At 42.7% G+C, this 21,380-nt stretch overlaps 1 protein-coding gene across 1 annotated transcript; it reads left to right on the plus strand.

Annotated features, from left to right (window-relative positions):
- The first annotated feature begins 587 nt into the window (after positions 1-587).
- Positions 588-8,011, plus strand: LOC117547888 (neuroepithelial cell-transforming gene 1 protein-like). Its single transcript, XM_034218793.1, has 12 exons — positions 588-879; positions 2,776-2,842; positions 2,940-2,999; positions 3,490-3,597; positions 3,705-3,872; positions 3,965-4,027; positions 4,128-4,224; positions 4,870-4,946; positions 5,034-5,291; positions 5,426-5,596; positions 5,689-5,875; positions 7,049-8,011. Exons 1-12 carry the CDS (start codon positions 740-742, stop codon positions 7,378-7,380), a joined length of 1,728 nt encoding a protein of 575 aa, XP_034074684.1. The 5' UTR covers positions 588-739; the 3' UTR covers positions 7,381-8,011.
- The last annotated feature ends 13,369 nt before the right edge of the window (positions 8,012-21,380 follow it).

The raw sequence follows: 21,380 nt of genomic DNA on the forward strand, positions 1-21,380 counted from the left end.
GTTACTGTATTGCAGACGTCAAGTAATGAAAGCGTGCATGAGAGTGTATGACTACTGCAATACATATTATGAGAAGGCAATAAATTAACCTATATTCAGATGTGGTATGTGCATTAATTGATGTACAGAGTTTATATAGCAAATGATGTGACCTAGGAAGTGTCTTGTGCTCTTCCTTAAGAAGTTAATATGTAATATGACACTAAGAGTAGAATATATTCAAAAATTAAATGTGAAACTTCCGTTTCATGGCCATTAGCACTTCTATTTGTGTGCTTGTTATCGAAATTAGATGGGGCAAGAAAACATGATCAATAAATGTAATTCATTTAAATTGCATGAATCTGATAATATAGGTTGGAGAGAATGTTTTTTATGCAACATGCTGCGGTGTGTTATTATGATTTAATTAGTATTCATAAATTATACCATATTTCACGGTTGGTTTGTATCCCATCATAGGCCGCTGTTAAAAACAGGATTTTGCTATATTCAAGGTCCTATTCGTCTCACTGGCCCCTCCCACCATATAGTATCCTAGTAGCCGATCTCTGAGCCCTCTCCTGATTGGTCTGTTTCACCGAATCCGCCATATTCAAACTTCCGCTGTAGTGTGTGTTCTGTTGTCATCGACCCTCCGCTTCCTTTGTACACATCGGGCCAGTTTTCATACGTCTGGAATTTTCTTTTTAGTTTGCTTGATCAATAACCACGTCTCGGTATAGGTGACTCCTACAAAATGGAAGAAAATGAAGAAGTTGGTGTGAGGGTGGTGGGAAACAAAAAACCGAAACTTCGCAGGATGTCATCGAGGACTTCAACGACATCAGTTATCAGCGCCGCTTCTCCACACACACTGCGGAGAAACAACTCAAAAAAGTGAGTCAAAAATACGTGATATTATATTAACGTTATGCATTTATTTTATATTTGAAAGCTCAGTTTGTTCTGTTCAACGACTTTAGCACATTTCGAGCTAACGTTATCTAGTTGGCCTACGGTGACGGACAGGCTGTTATTGTAACTGGCAAATGCTGCATTCAAGTGCACCTCGTAAAACGTAACGTCGGATTGTGTCACCACGATTTGCCATGCTTTAAATCTTTTGTAATCTAGTTTGATAAAGGAAAAATGTCACACATTTGTTCTGATGGGTCTGTAGTCTTGAAATATTGTGTGGGCATGATCTGGTTAAGTATCTAACAGTATAGCTTTGATATTTTGAGATCACATGAAAAATGCACAACAGAAACTCATTAATGTCATAAACGTCTATTTTGTAGCTTTTATTTTTTTTAAAGATGAAATGATTTAATACCATTTTAAAAACTAGGAGTCAACAAAAAGGCAATTAATTCTGAATCTGATTGTAATTTGTATTATTAATTTATAATACCAATACTAATAAAGTATTTGAAGTTACAATTATGAAAAGTCACAAACCATCCCAATGTAAAAGCTGGAACAAAAATGACAATATTGCCTGATAAATGTAAATAACATATCAGTCACTTCTGTAGAGTGAAAAATGAATTGAATAATATTTTCAGCAGATGCAGATTAATGTTTGCCAATACTGGATTGTTTCTATAATTCTGATAATGGGCACTTTGGAGTCTGTATTTTCAATGTTTCTCTTCAATAGCAACACAGACTGAAACACTCAATGGCATGTCTGAAAAGTTAAACCTGTACTGCACCTGTGTTTGTTTTTTCAAGCTGCAGATAGGGTTGTGAAAGTACTGCAATATTTGTGTTGGCTTCATATCGCTGCATTCCTACGGTGTACGTATCATTAGAAAGGGCCAAAAACTCAAATGTTTCAACTTTATAACCTCACCTTCATTATCTTGTTATTAAGGTTCTATAACACTGACATATTGACATGCTTTTTGCTCCTTACTATTCAAATTAAATGTTGTTATTCCTCATCACTTACTCTTATTTCACTTACCCTCCACTCATAATTTGGTTATTTCCAACGTAACTTGAAGGCAGGATAACAAGCAGTGTGTTCACCTGACATCAACCTCAGCGAGTGTTTGACATAGAAGGACATTGTTTCTCTCTGTAGCTGCAGTGTTTTGTCAGAACATAACTGACTTTTTTTAAGAAGCAAAAAGCGGTTCAGTTCCTTGTATGGTTCAAATATTAACGTCCCGCAGGCGTCATCCACAGTGTTGGACACATTTGAAACATAACAGTGAGTGTAGCAAAAGAGGCATACAAAACGCATCCATCATAAAAGCAGAGCTGAAACTGATTCCCTATAAACAATGCTTCTCTTAAGCTGTGTTTGTGTGAGGACTGCAAAATATATATTATTTGTTATCGTCATTGCAATGTAGACTTGTACCATATACACATGGTACAAGACGGCCATATTTCACTCGGGTATTTTTTAGGTTAGTTTAAAGAATATCAGTGAGTATCGGTACAAAACTGCACTTTAAAATAAAACTGTCATCTCTCAACAATCTATAAGCATTATGACTAAAAGCATCAGAACTCATTAATATCTATTTATCGTTTTTGTTAGCATGATATTCAAAAACATTATCAAATATGTTCTTCATTGTGCAGCGCGAGTTTGTATACTTTGACTGCTATTAGTGGTGCTTTTTAGCTGCCAGCGTTTGCACATATCAGATTCGGTACATCTTTAATCAATAAAAAGAGACATAGTCAACGGAGAAGCAGGCAGTCACACTTTAATGTTGATATGAACCTGTTGTCATTGTGCTTGATCGTTGCTTTTTGTCTCCTTTCCTGTAGACCTCCACTGCAGAGAGGAAGCTCCTTCACCTTTCTCACGCCTGGGACCCCGTGGGACTTCAGTCTAGTAAGTTAATTAATTCTTCAACATGTATCACAAATACGTGGAAGTATTTTCAAATGGGATGTGAATGTAACATATTTGTATTCTTCCTCTGCTGCAGAAGAGAAAACGCAAAGAGAAGGAAGATGACACAGTCAGTCTGTCCAGCTTCGACCTGAAGGTGAGAGTCAGGGCAGCTTCCCGTCTGTCCGTTTGTTGTGTGATCTCTGACAATTTCACTCATGCTAAAGAACACAGAGCAGACATGATGTGTATTTGTGGCTGTGACGTTACCGTATGTCCCACTGTGTGCCATCATGGGTAAAACCGCCATGTGACACCCGTGAATAAATGTGTCCTTAAAAAACAGATATGAAACTGGCTTCTGTCATGGCCGGCCAGTTCAGAGGTTTCGTTGCATATTTACACCAAACAACAGCAATGCTTTATCATATACTAAACTGTTTTCTAAGTAAAATTAGGACATGTCTTATTTTTCATCAGCATTTCTATCCGGTGTTAAACAATATAAGTTGGTAAAAGTTTTATTCTAAATATGAGCCTTTTATCAAACAGTACCATTTTATTCAAGGTAGTGTTACACCACTACAGTCTATACCTCAATACAATCCATTGGAAATAAATACGTTTCTCCCCCCCTTTATTCCCAGGAACCCAGTAACAAGCGAGTCCGACCTCTAGCCAAAGTTTCGTCCCTCGTAAACTTGATTTCTCCTTCAAAGAATGGCGCTGTGCGGCGCTTTGGACAGACCATCCAGGTGAATGCCATACTCTTGTCCCACCCACTCTAAAAACATACATTGTAGATGTATAAATAGAAAAATGTGTTTGACTATAATATACTCTTTATTTCCCCCCCCAAAAGTCTATGTCAATGCGTGCTGACAGTAAGTCACCAGGGATGCTCCTCAGAGGCGGCAGCAAGCTGGCAGGTCCGACTCCAACAAAACGCAGGAACAGCACGCTGTGGTCCGAGACGCTCGACGTCCATCAGAAGAGCACGTTCTCCACCAAAGAGATCAAGAGACAGGAGGTTAGGCAGTTCAGGCTTTTTAAAGTTAAATAATAAATACAGAGAGCATAACAATAATATCTTCTCCTGCTGTGTGTGTTTTTTTTCTTCAGGCGATTCATGAGCTTTACAGGGGAGAACAAGATCTCATAGAAGATCTCCAACTCGCACGAAAGGTTAGAAAATCTTTATTTAAAACCATACAAAGTAATCAATACATTTATCCTGCAGTTTAAAGAAAAAGGTGTGCTGACTGCTGCTTTTTCTCACATCTAGGCATACCATGATCCGATGCTAAAACTCTCCATCATGACATGGGAGGAACTGGCTCAAATATTTGGGGACCTGGACTCATACATCCCCCTACACGAGGGTAGATTACCATTACCCATTCTTTGCTTTGAGTGCTTCAATTGATGCATGGAATGATTCTTATGTTAGCCATCAAAGCTCAATGCTATGCACATTTAAGAAAATGTATACGAATAGACTAGACACTAGCAAATGAGAAAACACCAGTTTGACGGGAATGCACATCATTTAGACAAATCACTACTTAGCTCACAGCATGTTGGAAACTGGTTCCAAGGGACACTAAAAGTTGATAACAGGGCCGTCCTAGTGGTTGCCATGATTTCTGGTTAATGCATTTTTTGACACCGGTTATCCACTGATGTGATTGCATTAAGATTGCAGTAATATCGCTAAATGTTGTCATCACAAAGTGAAAATAACATAATAAATCTTAAATGTAAGTATTTAAAAAAACACTGACAGATAGCTGCCTTTAACAATTTCATGATCCGCGAACGGCAACAGCAAGTACTGCGTTTCTCAGCCGTGTGCATCACTTTTATTTTGGATAATAGTTACAGGTGTGTTGTGAACTTCTTGCAGTAGTTGGTTTTGTGCCTTCTCGTCAAAATATGTTTTGTATATTAGCATGGATTTTAATTTGCAGTGCGTCAAGCTCTAGGAGCCACCATAACTTTTGACTGTGTGATTTTTGTATTTGCAGACTTATTGATGAAACTGACAGAGGGAACTGGCCCTGATGGAACAATATCTCAGATTGGACAGATGGTTATAGACTGGGTATGTGTATAGGTTTTTTACCCACATCTTCAAATGTGACACATTTCAGCGTGTAAAAAGGTTGTAACTGTCACTGTGTTTTCTCAGCTGCCTGGTCTGAATGGTTACAAAGAGTACTGCAGCAACCAGCTGGCAGCCAAAGCCCTGCTGGACCAGAAGAAGCAGGACAGGCGGGTCCAGGACTTCCTGCAGCGCTGCCTGGAGTCGCCTTTCAGCAGGAAGCTGGACCTCTGGAGCTTCCTAGACATCCCGCGCTCACGCCTGGTGAAATACCCACTGCTGCTGCGAGAGATCCTGAAACACACTGCTCCTGATCACCCGGACGTACCCAGTCTGGAGAGAGCTGTACGTTATCCTCATGACAGATAGTGCTGTTGCTTTTATTTAGCTGTTGAATCTAAAATTAACATGGCTTTTATTTCACAAATGATTTAGTTGTGTATTTTTCTATACTAATGAGTCTTTCCTTGATTATCCAGATCACTATTATCCAGGGGATTCTGTCAGATATCAACGTGAGAAAAGGGGAGTCTGAGTGCCAGTACTATATAGACAAACTGGAGTATTTGGATGATAAGCAGCGAGACCCTCTCATAGATAACTGTAAGACCCTGCTCTGTCACGGCGAGCTGCGGAACAAGAGTGGCTCGGTGAGGATTACTTACCTTATTACCCTCTGCATACATGTTATTGTCCTGTATTATAATAGGTTTAATGGTTTTAATAATGTGTCTCTTCACAGAGGCTGCATGTGTTCCTCTTCTGTGAGCTCCTGATCATGACCCGGCCGGTGACCCGTAACGACCGGAGCTGCTTCCAGGTTTACCGACAGCCCATCCCGGTTCGGGACTTGGCTCTAGAGGACCTGCAGGATGGAGAGATCCGCATGGGGGGGTCCTTCAGAGGGGCTTTCACCAACGGAGAGAAAAGTGAGTTCAGTTGATTTTCACTCCATCTGCTGGCGAAGTGTGGCTGAGGCAATTTTTGTCACCCATTATTTTTACAAACATTGTGCTTAATTGTTTAATTTATCCAGAAATGATACTCTTTAATGTTGAAAATGTAATATATTTTTGTGTCTTGGACTGCTGGTCAGAAAGTATTTTGAATACATCAACATAACAATTATTTACAAATTAATTTATGATAAAATCCTATTTTGCTTCAAAGTCAAAGTAGGCCATCATCGTTTTCATAAACTCTGTGAATTTTCAGGGTTTTGAAAGGGTGCTTGATACATCCTTACGGCCCGTCTACACTACAGGCATAAAAAAATCTTGAAGCTGGGCGTGTCTGAAGCTTGGCGATTTTTTGCGAGCAACGCGACCAACAACCAATCACATGAATCTCCCGCCCCCGACATACAAAGCAATAGCAATGTTAAAACGAAGTAAACTGGATATAAAATCCCCAAACAGGCGAAAACCTACCAGTTTCACCCACTGTCTCTGCCACCTCCCTCCATGCCTGGTTCCTCCGGTTTGTATCCCGGTAAATAGTTCTGGTCGGAAAGAACCGGGTGATTTGCTACCGTAATTTCTCGTTTGGAATATGAGGAAATGAACTGCGGTCTGGCTCTCCCAGCTTGCACGCGGTTTGATTGGCTAGCGCTTGTACTGGCGGGAATTGCAAAAACGGGATTTGATTGGCTGACGCCAGCTTCGAGCAAGCATCGAGCCTCAAAAGTTGAACATTGTTGAACTTTTGACGCCGATAGACGCTCGCGATGCTTGCAACGCCTTGCCATGCTACCCACAATGCAGTTCGGCGAAGTTTGAAAATATCCTACGTCACCCCATTCAAATGAATGGGCGAAGCGTTGAAAGCATTTTTTGACGCCTGTAGTGTAGACGGGCCGTTAGCCTCTGAACAAGGCACTGCTGGATGGGGCAGGTCTTAGTTTTTCACAGTAAAATAAAGCTTAACTTGGATCTTACATAAGCTGAAACGTTAGATTTGTTGTTGAACAATAGTTTGGTCTAGAGTTCCACAGTTTGACGCCAACCACAAAAATAATACTCGATAGATAGTTATTAATGTCTGTTGTAAGTTATAATAGTCCTGACCTAATACATAATTTGCTGACTTCTGTGTCCCTCTAGCTAAGAATGTTTTCCGTGTGCGCTCTCTGGATCCCTCCCATGGCCAGTCTCACACTCTGCATGTGAACGACGTCTACCACAAGCAGCAGTGGCTCAACTGTCTGCGCAACGCAATGTCTCAACAACAGGAAATGGCACCTCGAGTTCAGCAGACAGAGGTTACCAGGGTCAAGCGTCGCTCCTCCACCGTCTCAGCCAGCATCTCTGACGAGGAGACGGACGAGAACTGTCCACCTGTCTCAGGCCCTAAACTCAGGCCTCAGACTCTCTCCAAAACCAGACTGGACCAGAAGTTACAAGGCTCGCTAAAGAGGAAGGAGACTGGAGTGTAGACTTTGAACCCGAAACAAGGGATCCTCTCAGACAGACACATGTACCCAACACAAGTCCTGTTAAGTCACATGTCTGTCTGTGAATTTTCAAACGACCACTGTTTTTATGCTCTTTCTTTTGTCCTTGTCTGTAGCTGCACTGAAAAGACCATTTCAATCTTCTCCGTCCAAATGTTTTGTCCAATTCTAGTCGTGTAATTAGTTTACAAGAAAGATATGTATGTGACTGAGATGTATGTTTACACCTGCTAAATGTGTGTGGTTTTATGTGGTTACCTATCTATGTTTAAACAGCTTTATACTACTTTTAGCTCAAGCTTTGTTTAAACATTCATTCCAGTATTTTTCTGCTGCACTCAAAATGCATTTATATTAGGCTATAGTGTAGGCAATGTGTGTGCTGTTGTCAGTTATTTTGAGTGTTATCTGTACCAAGAAAAGGGACCAAGATACTGAGAAACTGTGAGACCAGAAATGTTTAAGATTAGATCAAAGATAATGAGAAAATGTTGAGCAACAACACTAACCATGAATATCATAAGTTTATCACATTTCTTGGAAGAAAAAATTCTAGATTTGTTCAGTGAAATATTGTAAAATAGCAAATGATAAAACATTTTGTATGTTAAGAGTCCCGAGTGTGGTTGTTTGAGATTGTATGTTACAGCCATGGTTACAGCACACCACTCCTCCTGGTTGTACTTTGACCTCCTCAGTCGTTTCCGCTTGCTGTTGATATAGCTGTCCAACAGTCTGTCGCAACATTTCCACCTAGTATGTAGAAATCCTACATACCCTTTTTGTAGTTTTGTTAATTTCTCAGTCCAGAATGGAACAGTTAATTCTTAAGGCCATTTAAGATTAAGACAAAAATATTTAAAACCAATGGAAAGAAAACAATACTTTTCCTTTTTTTCAGTTCAGGAGCCCAATTACTACAGTTTGCTACATTCAGTCCAGTGTTTTTATGCTGCACTCAAAATGCATTTATATTAGGCAGTTGTCAGTTATTATGAGTGTTATCTGTGCCAAGAAAAGGGATAAAGATACTGAGAAACTTCCTCTAGTTCTTACAATGATGGGTGCTTGTTATATTTGTACATGATTCCCACGAGTAGAAAAACATTTGAAATGAACCTTGATCTTAAAGTTTGCCTTGTTATGTCTTTGAATTAGAAGGAATTAGGCCCAAACAGTCCTTTAGTTTCATGTTAAAGAGGCGTGGGAACCCTGTTTACATGTAAGTATACTACAGATAAATATCTGTGTTAATGCTTGAGTTTGTCCTTGCGGTAAAGCCGCGATGACATCAACATTTTCAGTTTCAGAGTGACTTCCTAGTACTTCAGATATGAAAAGGAAATGTACTTTATCAAGCTTGATTTGAGAAGACTTGATAACGCAAAAACTAAAAATACTACATTTATGTCTTAAATTCATACAGACAACCACATAAATAAGAGCAGTTAAGCTTTTGACTGCTGAGGAGCGACATTTTGAAATAATTCTGTCCTGGCGCTCAAACGGGGTGCGGGTGCTTGGGTCTTAAAGGGGACATATCATGCTATATTTGAACAACATATTGTCGGGCCATATCTATATAAAGTATATAAATATAGTTTTTTTTTCAAAATACCAAACAGATCCTGCATTTTAGCCATGCCTCATTTCGCACCATTTGCTCTTTCCAGCCTGTTTTTGCAGAGGGCTGATTCTGTGAGCTGCAACTGACCACACCCCACTGCAGGAGAGGGGAGCGTGCTTTGAGATCAGCTGCTGGGCTGTCAGAAGAGGGGGAGAAAAAGAGATCACCGTCCTCCGTGTTTTATTCTTATAGAAGTAAGAAGAGAAGTAATGGGGCAGAAACCCTCCTTTGTACGCAGCGGTCCAGACATAGACATCAAACGGCGACACATATTCAGTTGCCAGTTACTTTGGCTTTAGGGCAGGGATATCTAGATACAGCGGTTGGTTGTTAGAGCGTATCCCACTTTTGTGGGAGGTGGAGATTTGCGCGTTAGCCTTCACAGCGCCAAACCTGCTACACTGGATGATGCTATTAATCTTGCAGCTGAACTTGACCTTATCAGAGGCTTAGAGAGTGGTTACACAGCCCCGGATGCTAGAGTGCTCGTGGTTGCGGAGAAATCTGCCAGTGATGAGCGGGTTGATGCACTCTTGGGGGTTGTAGAGGGTTTGCGACAGGAAGTTAAATCACTAAAAGTTTCAGTACAGGCTGTCCCTGTAACACCAGGGATAGGCCCCTCCCCTCACCTAGGTCAAACACGTGTTCCTGCACCCAAGCAGGATGTTGAGAGGATGTTGGGAGTGTGGCTGTAATCGTCACATACGGCCAGGGTTGGGAGGGTTACTTTGTAAATGTAATCAGTTACTGATTACTGATTACATGGCTCTGAAAGTAATCCGAATACAGTTACAGTTACGTGTCTTAAAAAAGTAACGTAATCAGATTACTTTTAGATTACTTTTGGATTACTTTCTTTTTCCATCACAGATGAGTATGTTTTGGTGTACAGGAGACACAAAAAGCAAAAGGACACTGCATGTGTTTTTACTGTTTTAATGGCTTATCAAGAGCACAACTGAAACATAACATCTGAAACGATGTAACAACATAATTAACTTTTTGGGGATGCAGCTTGGGATGTGAGGAGTGAGGGACACGGCTTAGAACGGGCGTGTCGCCTTCTGTCCTGCCAGTGTTGGCAGGACATGAATTAAAATGTCAAACTCGGACTTCATTTTAAGCACATTACGGCCAGGGGTGTAGTCGAGCTATATTTGTTTAAGCACCGGATTGGCAAAACAGGAGAGTGTGTGCACCAGTCTGCCTTGATCTATGAATTCATGTCCGTGACTCTCACAGTATCTGCTGCCCACAGCTGTTTTATAGAAGGAACACCTTCTTCACTTCATGAAATCTCTGCAGCGCCAGGAGGCAGCGGGAGGGTTAACTCAGCCTCTGAGAAGAAGAGCACGCAGTGCCTTTCACGCACCGCCTTCACTGTGTTTACCTTCAGAAATAATCATTAGTAAGGCTAAAGAAAGAGCGATCGCAGGCTGATGTGTTTTAACCACACACACACGCGATTTAAACGCAGACTTGTGTTCCTCCATGTTTCGCTGTTATTGTTTCACTGAGCGGACCCGCGATTTTTTTTCAAACGCTTTTTTGGTCCATCTGCGGCGGTAATAGGTTTTGTGGGCTTTGATGATTCGGCTGTACCTTTAGTAATGAATATTAAATGTTGTGAGGAAATCTTTCCACCAATAATTCCAATAAGTAATCCAAAATGTATTCACTTCAGGTTTACGAAAGTAACTGTAATCAGATTACTCGTTTTTCAAATGTAACGCGAGCTGAATACAGTTACTTGATTTTTGTATTCTGATTACGTAACGCCGTTACATGTATTCCGTTACAACCCAACCCTGCATACGGCGGCCGCGGGACTGTCCTTATCTACAGGGAAACTAGAGGGGGCGTGCACAGAGGGCCAAATGTCTGCCCCCCTGCTTTATCCACTGAGGTCCCTGATAGTCGAAAGGGTGGTTCGGGCTATCTTAAAGCTAAAATAGGTGGGTTTGACTGTCATGTACTTGTAGATACTGGAGCCTCATGCTCTATAATTCCTAAGCAGCTGTGGCTTTCTGTTACTAAAGGAGGGTGTGATTTGGGGAATTATACAGGCAGGGCTACGGCAGCAAATGGTGGGGGCATGCATATTGTGGGGTGCTGGCAGACTATATGTCAATTGGATTCCCTTGCGCTTGTTGCAGAGTTTTTAGTCTCCGATATTCCCTCAGAAGAGATCCTGCTTGGGTTTGATTTCTTATCGACTTCTTACGGGCCGTCTACACAACAGGCGTCAAAAAATGCTTTCAACGCTTCGCCCATTCATTTGAATGGGGTGACGTAGGATATTTTCAAACTTCGCCGAACTGCATTGTGGGTAGCATGGCAAGGCGTTGCAAGCATCGCGAGCGTCTATCGGCGTCAAAAGTTGAACAATGTTCAACTTTTGAGGCTCGATGCTTGCTCGAAGCTGGCGTCAGCCAATCAAATCCCGTTTATGCAAATCTGCCAGTACAAGCGCTAGCCAATCAAACCGCTGCTGGGAGAGACTACGCAGGTCATTTCCTCATATTCAAAAAAATTGAGGGAAAATTCATTGTAGCGGTAGTGAATCACCCGGTGCTGTATGATCAGTCTCTGTTCATCTACCGGGATACAAACCGGAGGAGCGAGGCATGGAGGGAGGTGGCAGAGACAGTGGGTGAAACTGGTAGGTTTTTGCCTGTTTGGGGATTTTATATCCAGTTTACTTCGTTTTAACATTGCTATTGCTTTGTATGTCGGGGGCGGGAGATTCATGTGATTGGTTGTTGGTCGCGTTGCTCGCAAAAAATCGCCAAGCCTCAGACACGCCCAGCTTCAAGCTTTTTCGACGCCTGTAGTGTAGACGGGCCGTTAGGCGACTGTGGCTGCGAGGGAGTGCGGTCGTCCTTCAACCAGAAGGTTGTGGGTTCGATCCCAGCCCGTGCAGCCAACATGTCGATGTATCCTTGGGCAAGATACTTAACCCTGAGTTGCTCCCGATGGCATGGCCAACGGTGTATGAATGTTAGGTCCTAGAGCAAGTGGTACTGCTCTGTATGAATGGGTGTGAATGGGTGAATGACATGTAGTATGTAAAGCGCTTTGAGGGGTCGTAAAGACTGGATAAAGCGCTATATAAGTACAGTCCATTTACCATTTACCATTTATCGCAATATGGAGCTGTGGTTGGTTGATCTAGGGAAAAAGACTTGCCAAATTATGGGCAAGCAATTTCCCCTGGTTGATCTTATCCCATCATTAAAGCCTCAAGCAGGGCCGGACTGGGACAATAAGTCAGGCCGGGAGTTATACACCCAGCCAGGCCACTACCAGTTTTCTTTTGTGCCATTTTCCTGGATTTATTTGTCAATATTTACAGCGTTGCTGCCCGTAGTGATAGCCCTAAACTTTAAATCTACTACCCCAGAATAAACATATGGACATGGGTTACTATTTAAATTTGTTTTGCAAATCTATTTAGGAACCTATCCATATCCATATTTTAAGTGGAGGTGGACCTCAATTCCTCTAGGGAGGTCCGGGGGCATGCCCCCCCCGTAAGATTTTTTTTGTTAAGATGTTGGACTTAAATGCATCAATCTGGTGCACTTTGAGGGGGAAATAAAGAGACTACACCAGCGCCTGACTACACCCATATGAAACAGAACAGTATACATTTAAATAATCATAAAATTATAAGAACATGGCCATAACCAATAACATACCATATCCAATATGAAAAAACATTGAAACTTGTTTATTTATTTGTGGTTCATTATAGTTGTGAGTGTGTCTGTGCTCCTGAACCAGCCTCTCATGTCTCCCTCCTCTCCCCCTGCTCCTCTTTGAGGCAGCAGCAAAGACTAGTTTTAGCTCTCAACACGTTTTTAAAGTTTATCTTACCTTTTTTCACCTAGTTAATTTTTTTAAATTATTATTCATGCATATTTTACTAATCACTCCCCTTTCAAATGGAAATATGTGTTTACATAAATGGTGACCAAACCGTTTGAGACCCACTGAGATAACTCAGACTAAGTTAACTGTCTAAACACTCAAGAGTCCTTTACCTCACCTGAGCTGTAGTTATCAGTCTCTCAGTCTGACAGGAGAGGACTCTCCTCCACCTTGTTGACAGTCAGCTCATTATATCCATTAGCGCCGCTAGCTAGCACCAGATGCTAACAACAACAATACACGTAACCGTTGCGCGCGCTTTCTCTCTCACACGCTCGCGCCCGCCACACATACACACCCTCCCGAGCTTGAATGAGAGACCAATCGAGGACTTTAGTGTATGATCTGTATGAAAGTGGCCATGTCGGCAGGCCACATCATGTAGACAGCCAGTCACCCTCTGTGAGGCAGAGTCAGACTCACATTTGCGCAGCGTTGCGTTCACAATACATACATACATAAACAAAAAAAATCCTCAGGCCAGCAGGCCACTTAACAGGCCAGGCCATCGGGAAACCTCCCGGTCCTCCCGATGGCCAGTCCGGGCCTGGCCTCAAGTAGTTACTGTGCAGTCTGATACCATTGTTCCCCCACGTAGCGAGGCCATCATTTGGGGTCAGGTCCAGAGCGGGTGTGGGGATTATGCGGAAGGGATGCTGGAACCCTCCACCTCTCTCCCTCGACACTGTGACATATTGGTAGCCCGAGTGGTTTGCAAAGTTGAACAGGGCCTGCTGCCAGTACGCGTTATCAATGTAAACAATGAAGTGCGAACATTAAAGAAGGGCATGAAAGTGGGCACGCTATTCACCGACATTGAGGTGGGGGATGAAGTGAAGCAGTGCGAAGACGGTGATAGCGGAGACGTACATCAGTCTTGGACAGTAGACATGCTTATGAAACAGTTTGGGGTGGAAGAGAAGGGCTTTTCCCCTGGGGAGCTTAGTGCAATCAGACAGTTACTGCAACACCTCTGTGTTTAGTCGTGGGGAGACTGATTTAGGCAGGACTCCCTTGATCTTGCATGAGATTGACACAGGGGATGCCCAGGGGCGGCGCCAGGGGGGAGCTAGGGGGTGCTGAAGCACCCCCCAGGATTGCCAAAGCACCCCCAAGAAATATGTGGGTTTTTTTTTCTCCAAAAATTATTATTATTATTTTTATTAAATTAAATTAGAAATATTATTGATTACATCAATGCATATGTGAAACAAACACATAAAGCCAACACAGGTGATATGATTAGGCCAATGGCCAGCACCCATTCGATTTTTGACCTACCCATAGACTAAATTACTTTGTGATACTTGGGTGACTTCCTGTTAGCTAGAGCGCCAAATGATTTGCTAACAGCAAAGTGAAAAATTGATCGTTTTTAATCCTTAAACTCAATCACTCAATCAAAACCAACTGAAAGCGAGAGGGATTCTGCACATAATAGGCCTCGTGAGTACAAGTAGCTTACTTCTGGGTCTCTGTGTTTCATTCAAGCCCTGCTCTGTGTGTGTGTGTGTGTGTGTGTGTGTGTGTGTGTGTGTGTGTGTGTGTGTGTGTGTGTGTGTGTGTGTGTGTGTGTGTGTGTGTGTGGCACGAGCCATTTTGTGTGCGTGCGTGCGTGCGCGAGCGAGAGAGCTCGCCTCGCGCACCAGTGGGTATCTACCGGAGATCGTTGTGGTTGTCACTACTCGATCTGCAGTGCGCATGTGCGAGATGGTCCGCCATATTGGACAACTCCAGACGGCAACCCAAATAGGACAACATTGACACAGTGGCTTTTGGCAAAGCTAAAAAGGAAAACTCGAGAGAGATGAGTTATTGTTATTACAACGTGACTTCACTATTATTTAACAACTCTTTTTATTGGGTTCGTTTATTTGGGGTTAAGTACATTGTCAGAATAAGTGAGAAATGGATTTAACTTCTGTTAGACAGCTATCATACTGAATACATATTTACTGTGAATGTGTGCAAAAACGTATGGCATATAGCTGTCTAACAGAAGTTAAATTCATTTCTCACTTATTCTGACAATGTACTTAACCCCAAATAAAAGAACCCCATAAAAAGAGTTGTTAAATAATAGTGAAGTCACGTTGTAATAACAATAACTCATCTCTCTCTCGTTTTATTTTTGAGCTTTGCTAAAAGCCACTGTGTCAAGTGACATCTTGGGTTGCCGTCCGGAGTTGTCCAATATGGTGGACCATCTCGCACATGCACACTGCAGATCGGGCAGAGCTGCAGATCGGGTAGTGACAGTGGTTAGCATCTGGTGCTAGCTAGCCAAGCTAACGGATATAAGGAGCTTTTTCAACAACAAGGTGGAGGGAGAACTCTCTCCTGTCAGACGGAGAGTCTCAGGTAACCTCAGCTCAGGTGAAGTAAAGGACTCTCTCAGTGTTTAGATGGTTAACTTTAGTCTAGTTATCTCAGTGGGTCTCAAACGGTTTGTTTTAAAAGGGGAGTGATTTGTAAAATATCTATAAAGAAAAAGTAAATCTGTTGACAGTTCTGTTTCGTATGGGTATTGAGAGATGTATCCATAGATCTCTTAATGTTGCTCTCAAAGTGCACCAGATTGATGCTTTTAACTTCAATATTTAAAAACAAATCTTCCCGGGGGAGCATGCCCCCGGACCCCCCTAGAGGAGGTGAGGACCCTCCTAGAGGAGGTGAGGTCCGCTCTCCACTTGTAAAAATAGCACTTTACCCCTGCCTATATGCCGTGAGCTGATTATCGAGCCTTCATTGTAACAGTCGCGGGTGCACTGTGTGTGTGTGTGTGTGTGTGTGTGTGTGTGTGTGTGTGTGTGTGTGTGTGTGTGTGTGTGTGTGTGTGTGTGTGTGTGTGTGTGTGTGTGTGTGTGTGTGTGTGTGTGTGTGTGTGTGTGTGTGTGTGTTGCAGTAGACAATTTAACTGTAGCGCTGGTGCATTAATGGGAAACCCTAGATGTTTGAGCACCCTCTATGAAACGTCAAGCTACCCCACAGCACCCCCTAGAGGAAATCTCTGGCGCCGCCACTGGATGCCAAGCCTGTTAAGATACACCCACGAAGAATTCCCCTCCACTTACAGCAAGAAGTAACTGAAAATGTAAAGCAAATGCTGGACAATGGTATTGTTCGTCCTTCCTGTAGTCCATGGGCAGCACCTGTGGTGCTAGTGAAAAATAAGCAAGGGGGGCTTCGGTTCTGTGTTGATTATTGGAAACTCAATGATGTTACTAGAAAGGATGCCTACCCCCTTCTCAGAATTGACGATGCCTTGGATAGTCTTAGTCATGCTTATTGGTTTTCCACACTGGATTTGGTGAGTGGCTATTGGCAGGTGGAAGTAGATCCTAAAGATCGCCACAAGACTGCTTTCATCACACGCCAGGGGCTGTTTGAGTTCAATGTCCTGAGTTTTGGTCTTTGTAATGCACCCAGTACTTTCCAGAGGTTGATGGACTTGATCCTCGCAGACTTGCAGTGGACTACTTGTTTAGTTTACTTGGATGACATTATTGTGTTTGGCCGGACTTTTCAGGAGCATCTGACCCGCCTGGATGGCATGCTCCAGAAGCTGAAGTGAAACCATCCAAGTGTAACTTGTTCTCCACGCAGGTCCATTACCTCGGCCATGTCATATCTGCAGGGGGGGGTGATGCCAGACCCTGCTAAGATAGAAGCAGTTAGGGGGTGGCCTGTTCCAAAAAACCAGACTGAGGTTCAAAGTTTTTTAGGGCTAGCCTCGTACTATAGGCGTTTCGTAAAAGGTTTTGCAGACATAGCTCGCCCCTTGCATCAGCTCACAGAGAAAGGGAAGCGTTTCCGATGGAGTGAGGACTGTCAGAGTGCTTTTGACCGACTTAAGGCTAGTCTGATCACGACCCCTGTGTTGGCATATCCTGACCCCAGTAAACCGTTTACCTTGGACACAGATGCAAGTGATGTTGGAATTGGGGCAGTGTTGTCTCAGGAGGAGGGAGCGCTAGAACGAGTTATTGCATATGCTAGCAGGACCCTTACAAAGCAAGAACGTAAATATGCAACTACCAAAAAGGAGCTGTTGAGCATGGTGACCTTTACAAAGCACTTTAAACACTATTTGTTAGGTAATGAGTTTGTTTTGCGAACCGACCATACTTTTCTGCGTTGGTTGCACAATTTTCAGGGCTTGGAGGGACAGTTGGCTCGCTGGATTGAACAGCTAGAACATTTTCAATACAAGATCATCCATCGTCCAGGCAAGCTCCACAGTAATGCTGATGCTCTTTCCAGGCTACCAGCTTTTCTAGAAAAAATGCCACATTGTGATCAGAATCGCTCACAGGGAAGCATAACGGTACGTCCACACAGCAGCTTTAAACAAATCTTCCAACGCTTCCAACGCTTCTCTGCCCATTTACTTTGAATGGAGATGACGTCACTTTGCCTCGCTTTTCGCCGAACTGCATTGTGGGGGAGCGAAGCGAAGATTTCCAGGATTTTCAGGATTCAAAAGTTGAGCAATGTTCAACTTTTGAAGCTGAGCTGGAAGCGTCAACCAATCAAATCCCGTTTATGCAAATCTAACAGTAGAAGCGCTAGCCAATCAAACCGCGTGTAAGCAGGGAGAACCAGACCGCAGTTCATTTCCTCATATTCCAAACGAGAAAGGTAGCAAATCACCCGGTTCTTTACGACCAGAACTATTAACGGGATACAAACCGGAGGAACCAGGCATGGAGGGAGGTGGCAGAGACAGTGGGTGAAACTGGTAGGTTTTCGCCTGTTTGGGGAGTTTATATATATATTGCTCACATAAAATCCCCGGGGTTTTTTGCTTTGTATGTCGGGGGCGGGAGATTCATGTGATTGGTTGTTGGTCGCGTTGCTCGCAAAAAATCCCCAAGCTTTCAGACACGCCCAGCTCCAAGATCTTCGAGATTTTTGAAAAGCTGCTGTGTGGACGTACCGTAAGCATGGTAACTGTTAGAGATTTGAAGGGATATCTGATCCGCTTTTCAAATCTCCGCGCGTTCCTATGAAGCTGGTTATAATACAGGAAGGAATCCATATCTACAAAGTAACCGTTAACAATAATCTACTTTAATGGCAATATGACAATGCAATACAATCATTACAATACAACATGATATATTACAGTTATATTGCAATGCTTAAGGAGTAATGCCGGCTTACTCCTGCTCTGGTCCGCATACTGCAGAGCTACTTTCACCCGAGGGCAGCATGTGAAGAAGAGGCCGAACGCCAGGGATCCACCGGATATATACCAGAGTAAGAAGGAGGGGTTTGGTGTTAGGTCAGCTGGTCATCTTTTCAGGTCATCTCATTGGGAGACGCAACGCAGCAGGAAACGCAGCAGGAAACCAAACAGGCTCACTTTCCAACAAAAGGTCTCAAGGCCTGCATACCTACACCTCCCCCACAGAGCCATAAAACCCTGTTTACTCCAACCAGCCCAGAATGTTTATAGCCATTTGTAGTCCTTACATTTATGAAAGGATAAAACAGAGAAATCAATATAAAACACAAACACAGGTATTGTTTGAACAGTATTCACTTAACTGCTACTATTGATAACCACCAGAGAAACCCAAGAGACCTCTCTTAATAGCACAACCACTGTAGCTCGTTCTAAGTTGAATGCAAATCAGGACATGCTCTCACCTTCCCCCATCTTCCTTTGTCCTCAAAAACACATGTCAACAGGCCCCAAATGCAGCTCACAGTTTTACCCAAATTATTCCCATTTTAAGCTTATCCATAGTTTGCTAACATGAATAAATACAAATATAACTCTACAAATCCCCCTTTTTATCTCCTTCTCCAGAGATAAACTTAGACAAGGCATTTTGAAATATACCCACGGTCATTCTTTTCTACTGTGTCCGTAAATCCATCCGAAGCTGGTATTCAGAGTACTTGAAACCTTCATGGAGACCGAACACCACTTTCCATGGCAGTGAAGGAACCATGAGGGGGTAGCTGAGTGCTAGAATCATCAGCCCCCCCCCCCCGGAGGAATAGCCCACAAGGACAGCTAATAGGGAGGGGGAGATGCAGCTTTCCCTTCACGGGTAGAACTGATCAGAGCGAAGTAGACTCCTCTGCTGCCTCGACAAGTTCCCTGTGCCGTCCTGGCTTGCCGTGTCTTTGTCTCCCAATCCGCTGACAGCAGCTTCTGGGCTGCCTGCTAGAGAGAGGTCTTCCTCCTCCTCGTCCTCCGGCCCGCTGATGGCCTCCCGGGTCGTCTGCTGTAAGGATGTCTCCAGGGTCCTGCTCCTCCAGTCTGCTGCTTCCGAGTAGTCCACGTCTGCCAGGGCCACGTCCGTCCTGATGTCGTCCCCTGGTCCTAGCAGGTGGTTTCCCCGCCGCACACTGGCTCCCGTGGTACGAGCTGTCCCCCTTTTCTCCCAGGCAGACGGCATAAGAGGTCCGCTGGGTCACTCGGTCGGGGTCGGAGAGCCTGGGGTTGAGCCACTTTGTCCTCGTGCTTCTCGGGTCCCCCTTTTGGCGCCAGTGACCTGTGTGGAGAAATCTGATACAACTCCCTCAAGCCTACGCTCAGCTGTTTTGACCCACTTGGAGCCTCTTGGTGGGGTGTCTTGAAACAACAGCCGTCTGTGAACAGGTTTTCTAAATTAATTGTAGACCTCCTATCTGCCAGTGCAGCTTCAGAATCTTAATACTTGGATTGTGCCAACTAAATAAGAACCCCAACATCTTTAGGTAAACTAAATAACATATTTCAATAGCTCTGAATTTCTGACAAGCATCTGTGTTTATTTTTAAATGAAATCCTATTTAAAATCCAAATATAATATGAACTGCTAATGTTTCTGGTAAAGAAACACACTAATGTTATGGATTCAAAAACAACCAAAATCACGATGCTAACAAAGTGAATGATTTCCTGGTGATACTGCTTCTACCTGTCAGTGCTTAGATATTATCACGCTGAAAAAATGAATACAGAATTCCAACAAACTGTCATCAAATGTCTTTCTATTATAAATTTAGATGAAATGTATATCCCCATAATGACCTAAACAATAAAGTCTATGGCTTTTACTTCTTTACCAGGCTAGTTACATGATGTTGTCTAAATTAAATTCTGTCTCATTACATTACTATGTTTTAGCTTTAACTGTAATATGTTCTTTCTACATTTCAAACCTCAGTTACTCTAATGTCTGTTAAAATATTAAAAAATTGTTTCATTATCACAGGTCAACTTCTTCGGTTTCACAGTAGCCCCTTGGCCACTGATTCTGTGTTACCTGTTATAATTCAAATCAATATTTAGAAACATCTCAACCTTCATCAAACAGTATCTTATCCCCAGATATGGAGCAGGTTAATTACATTCAATGCTCAGTTTGAACATCTGGGTTGGGGCGGAAGGTTTCTGTCAATCCTTAAAAGAAAAATTTAAATTGTGAATTTTACAGCCATGTTGAGATTTATACATTATACTCACTCCCCCCTTTTACACATGAAATCATGTGTAACAAAAGCCTGTAATGGGAGGGGAACAAAAACTGTCATGTAATTGGTTAGGGACATAACGAACATTATTATCATTATTTCCACAGTGAACACTTCAGTGAAAAGAAGTGTTCCTCTCCGTCCTTCAGGCCTAAAAGAAACAGAATCTTCAGATTTTAGTTTTACATTTGCAAACCGCCAACTCATGTGAGAGGAAAATATCACATGTGCGGTTTCCCCTTTTTGTGGAATTTTTAGGAAACCTCTTGTTTCCCTTGGAGCTCCAAAATAATATGTTAGTCCAAAAACATGCTTGGTTAGTTATTGTTTTAGAATCATGCAGTTACACTGATCACATGCCGGCATACATTCACACTCACACTGTCTGGTTGTCATGTCAAGTTTGGTCAGGTTCACCCCAGAGTCAGTCATCCACAGTGCCTTGTCAAGTTACACTGTCGGTCAGGGTCAAAGGTCAGTTGGTCTCCGTCTTTTTTGGCCATGTGTCGTGCTCTGCAGAGACTTTGACATTTCAGCATAGGCCAGTATCCTTTGTCTACAAAAATATGTCACGATTTCAACTATAATTTTCAAGATGATTCTCACTTGTCATTGGGACTTCCGCCTCCCACTTTTCCTGAAACTTGGTACAAAACTCACTTCCTTCGAGTACCACTACTAATTAAAATGTCTAATGATCTATTTCAGAAACTTTTGTACAATAACTATTATCTTGAGTCAAAACATTACTAGGATCTGTGTCGCTCTGCATTTCATAGCTCATTATAATTCTGGTCTACTTAAAAAACGATGTTAAACTCTTTAGCAGTGTGTGGAACCTTGGGTGTCCGAACATGCAACAATTACTCCCTCCTTTATCAAGGATTTAAAACCGAAGTCTGGTAATAACTATGCCACAATGGTGAAATCAACACTTTAGATTGGA

Source organism: Gymnodraco acuticeps, unplaced genomic scaffold, assembly GCF_902827175.1.
Source record: "Gymnodraco acuticeps unplaced genomic scaffold, fGymAcu1.1, whole genome shotgun sequence".
NCBI classification, from domain to species: Eukaryota; Metazoa; Chordata; class Actinopteri; order Perciformes; family Bathydraconidae; genus Gymnodraco; species Gymnodraco acuticeps.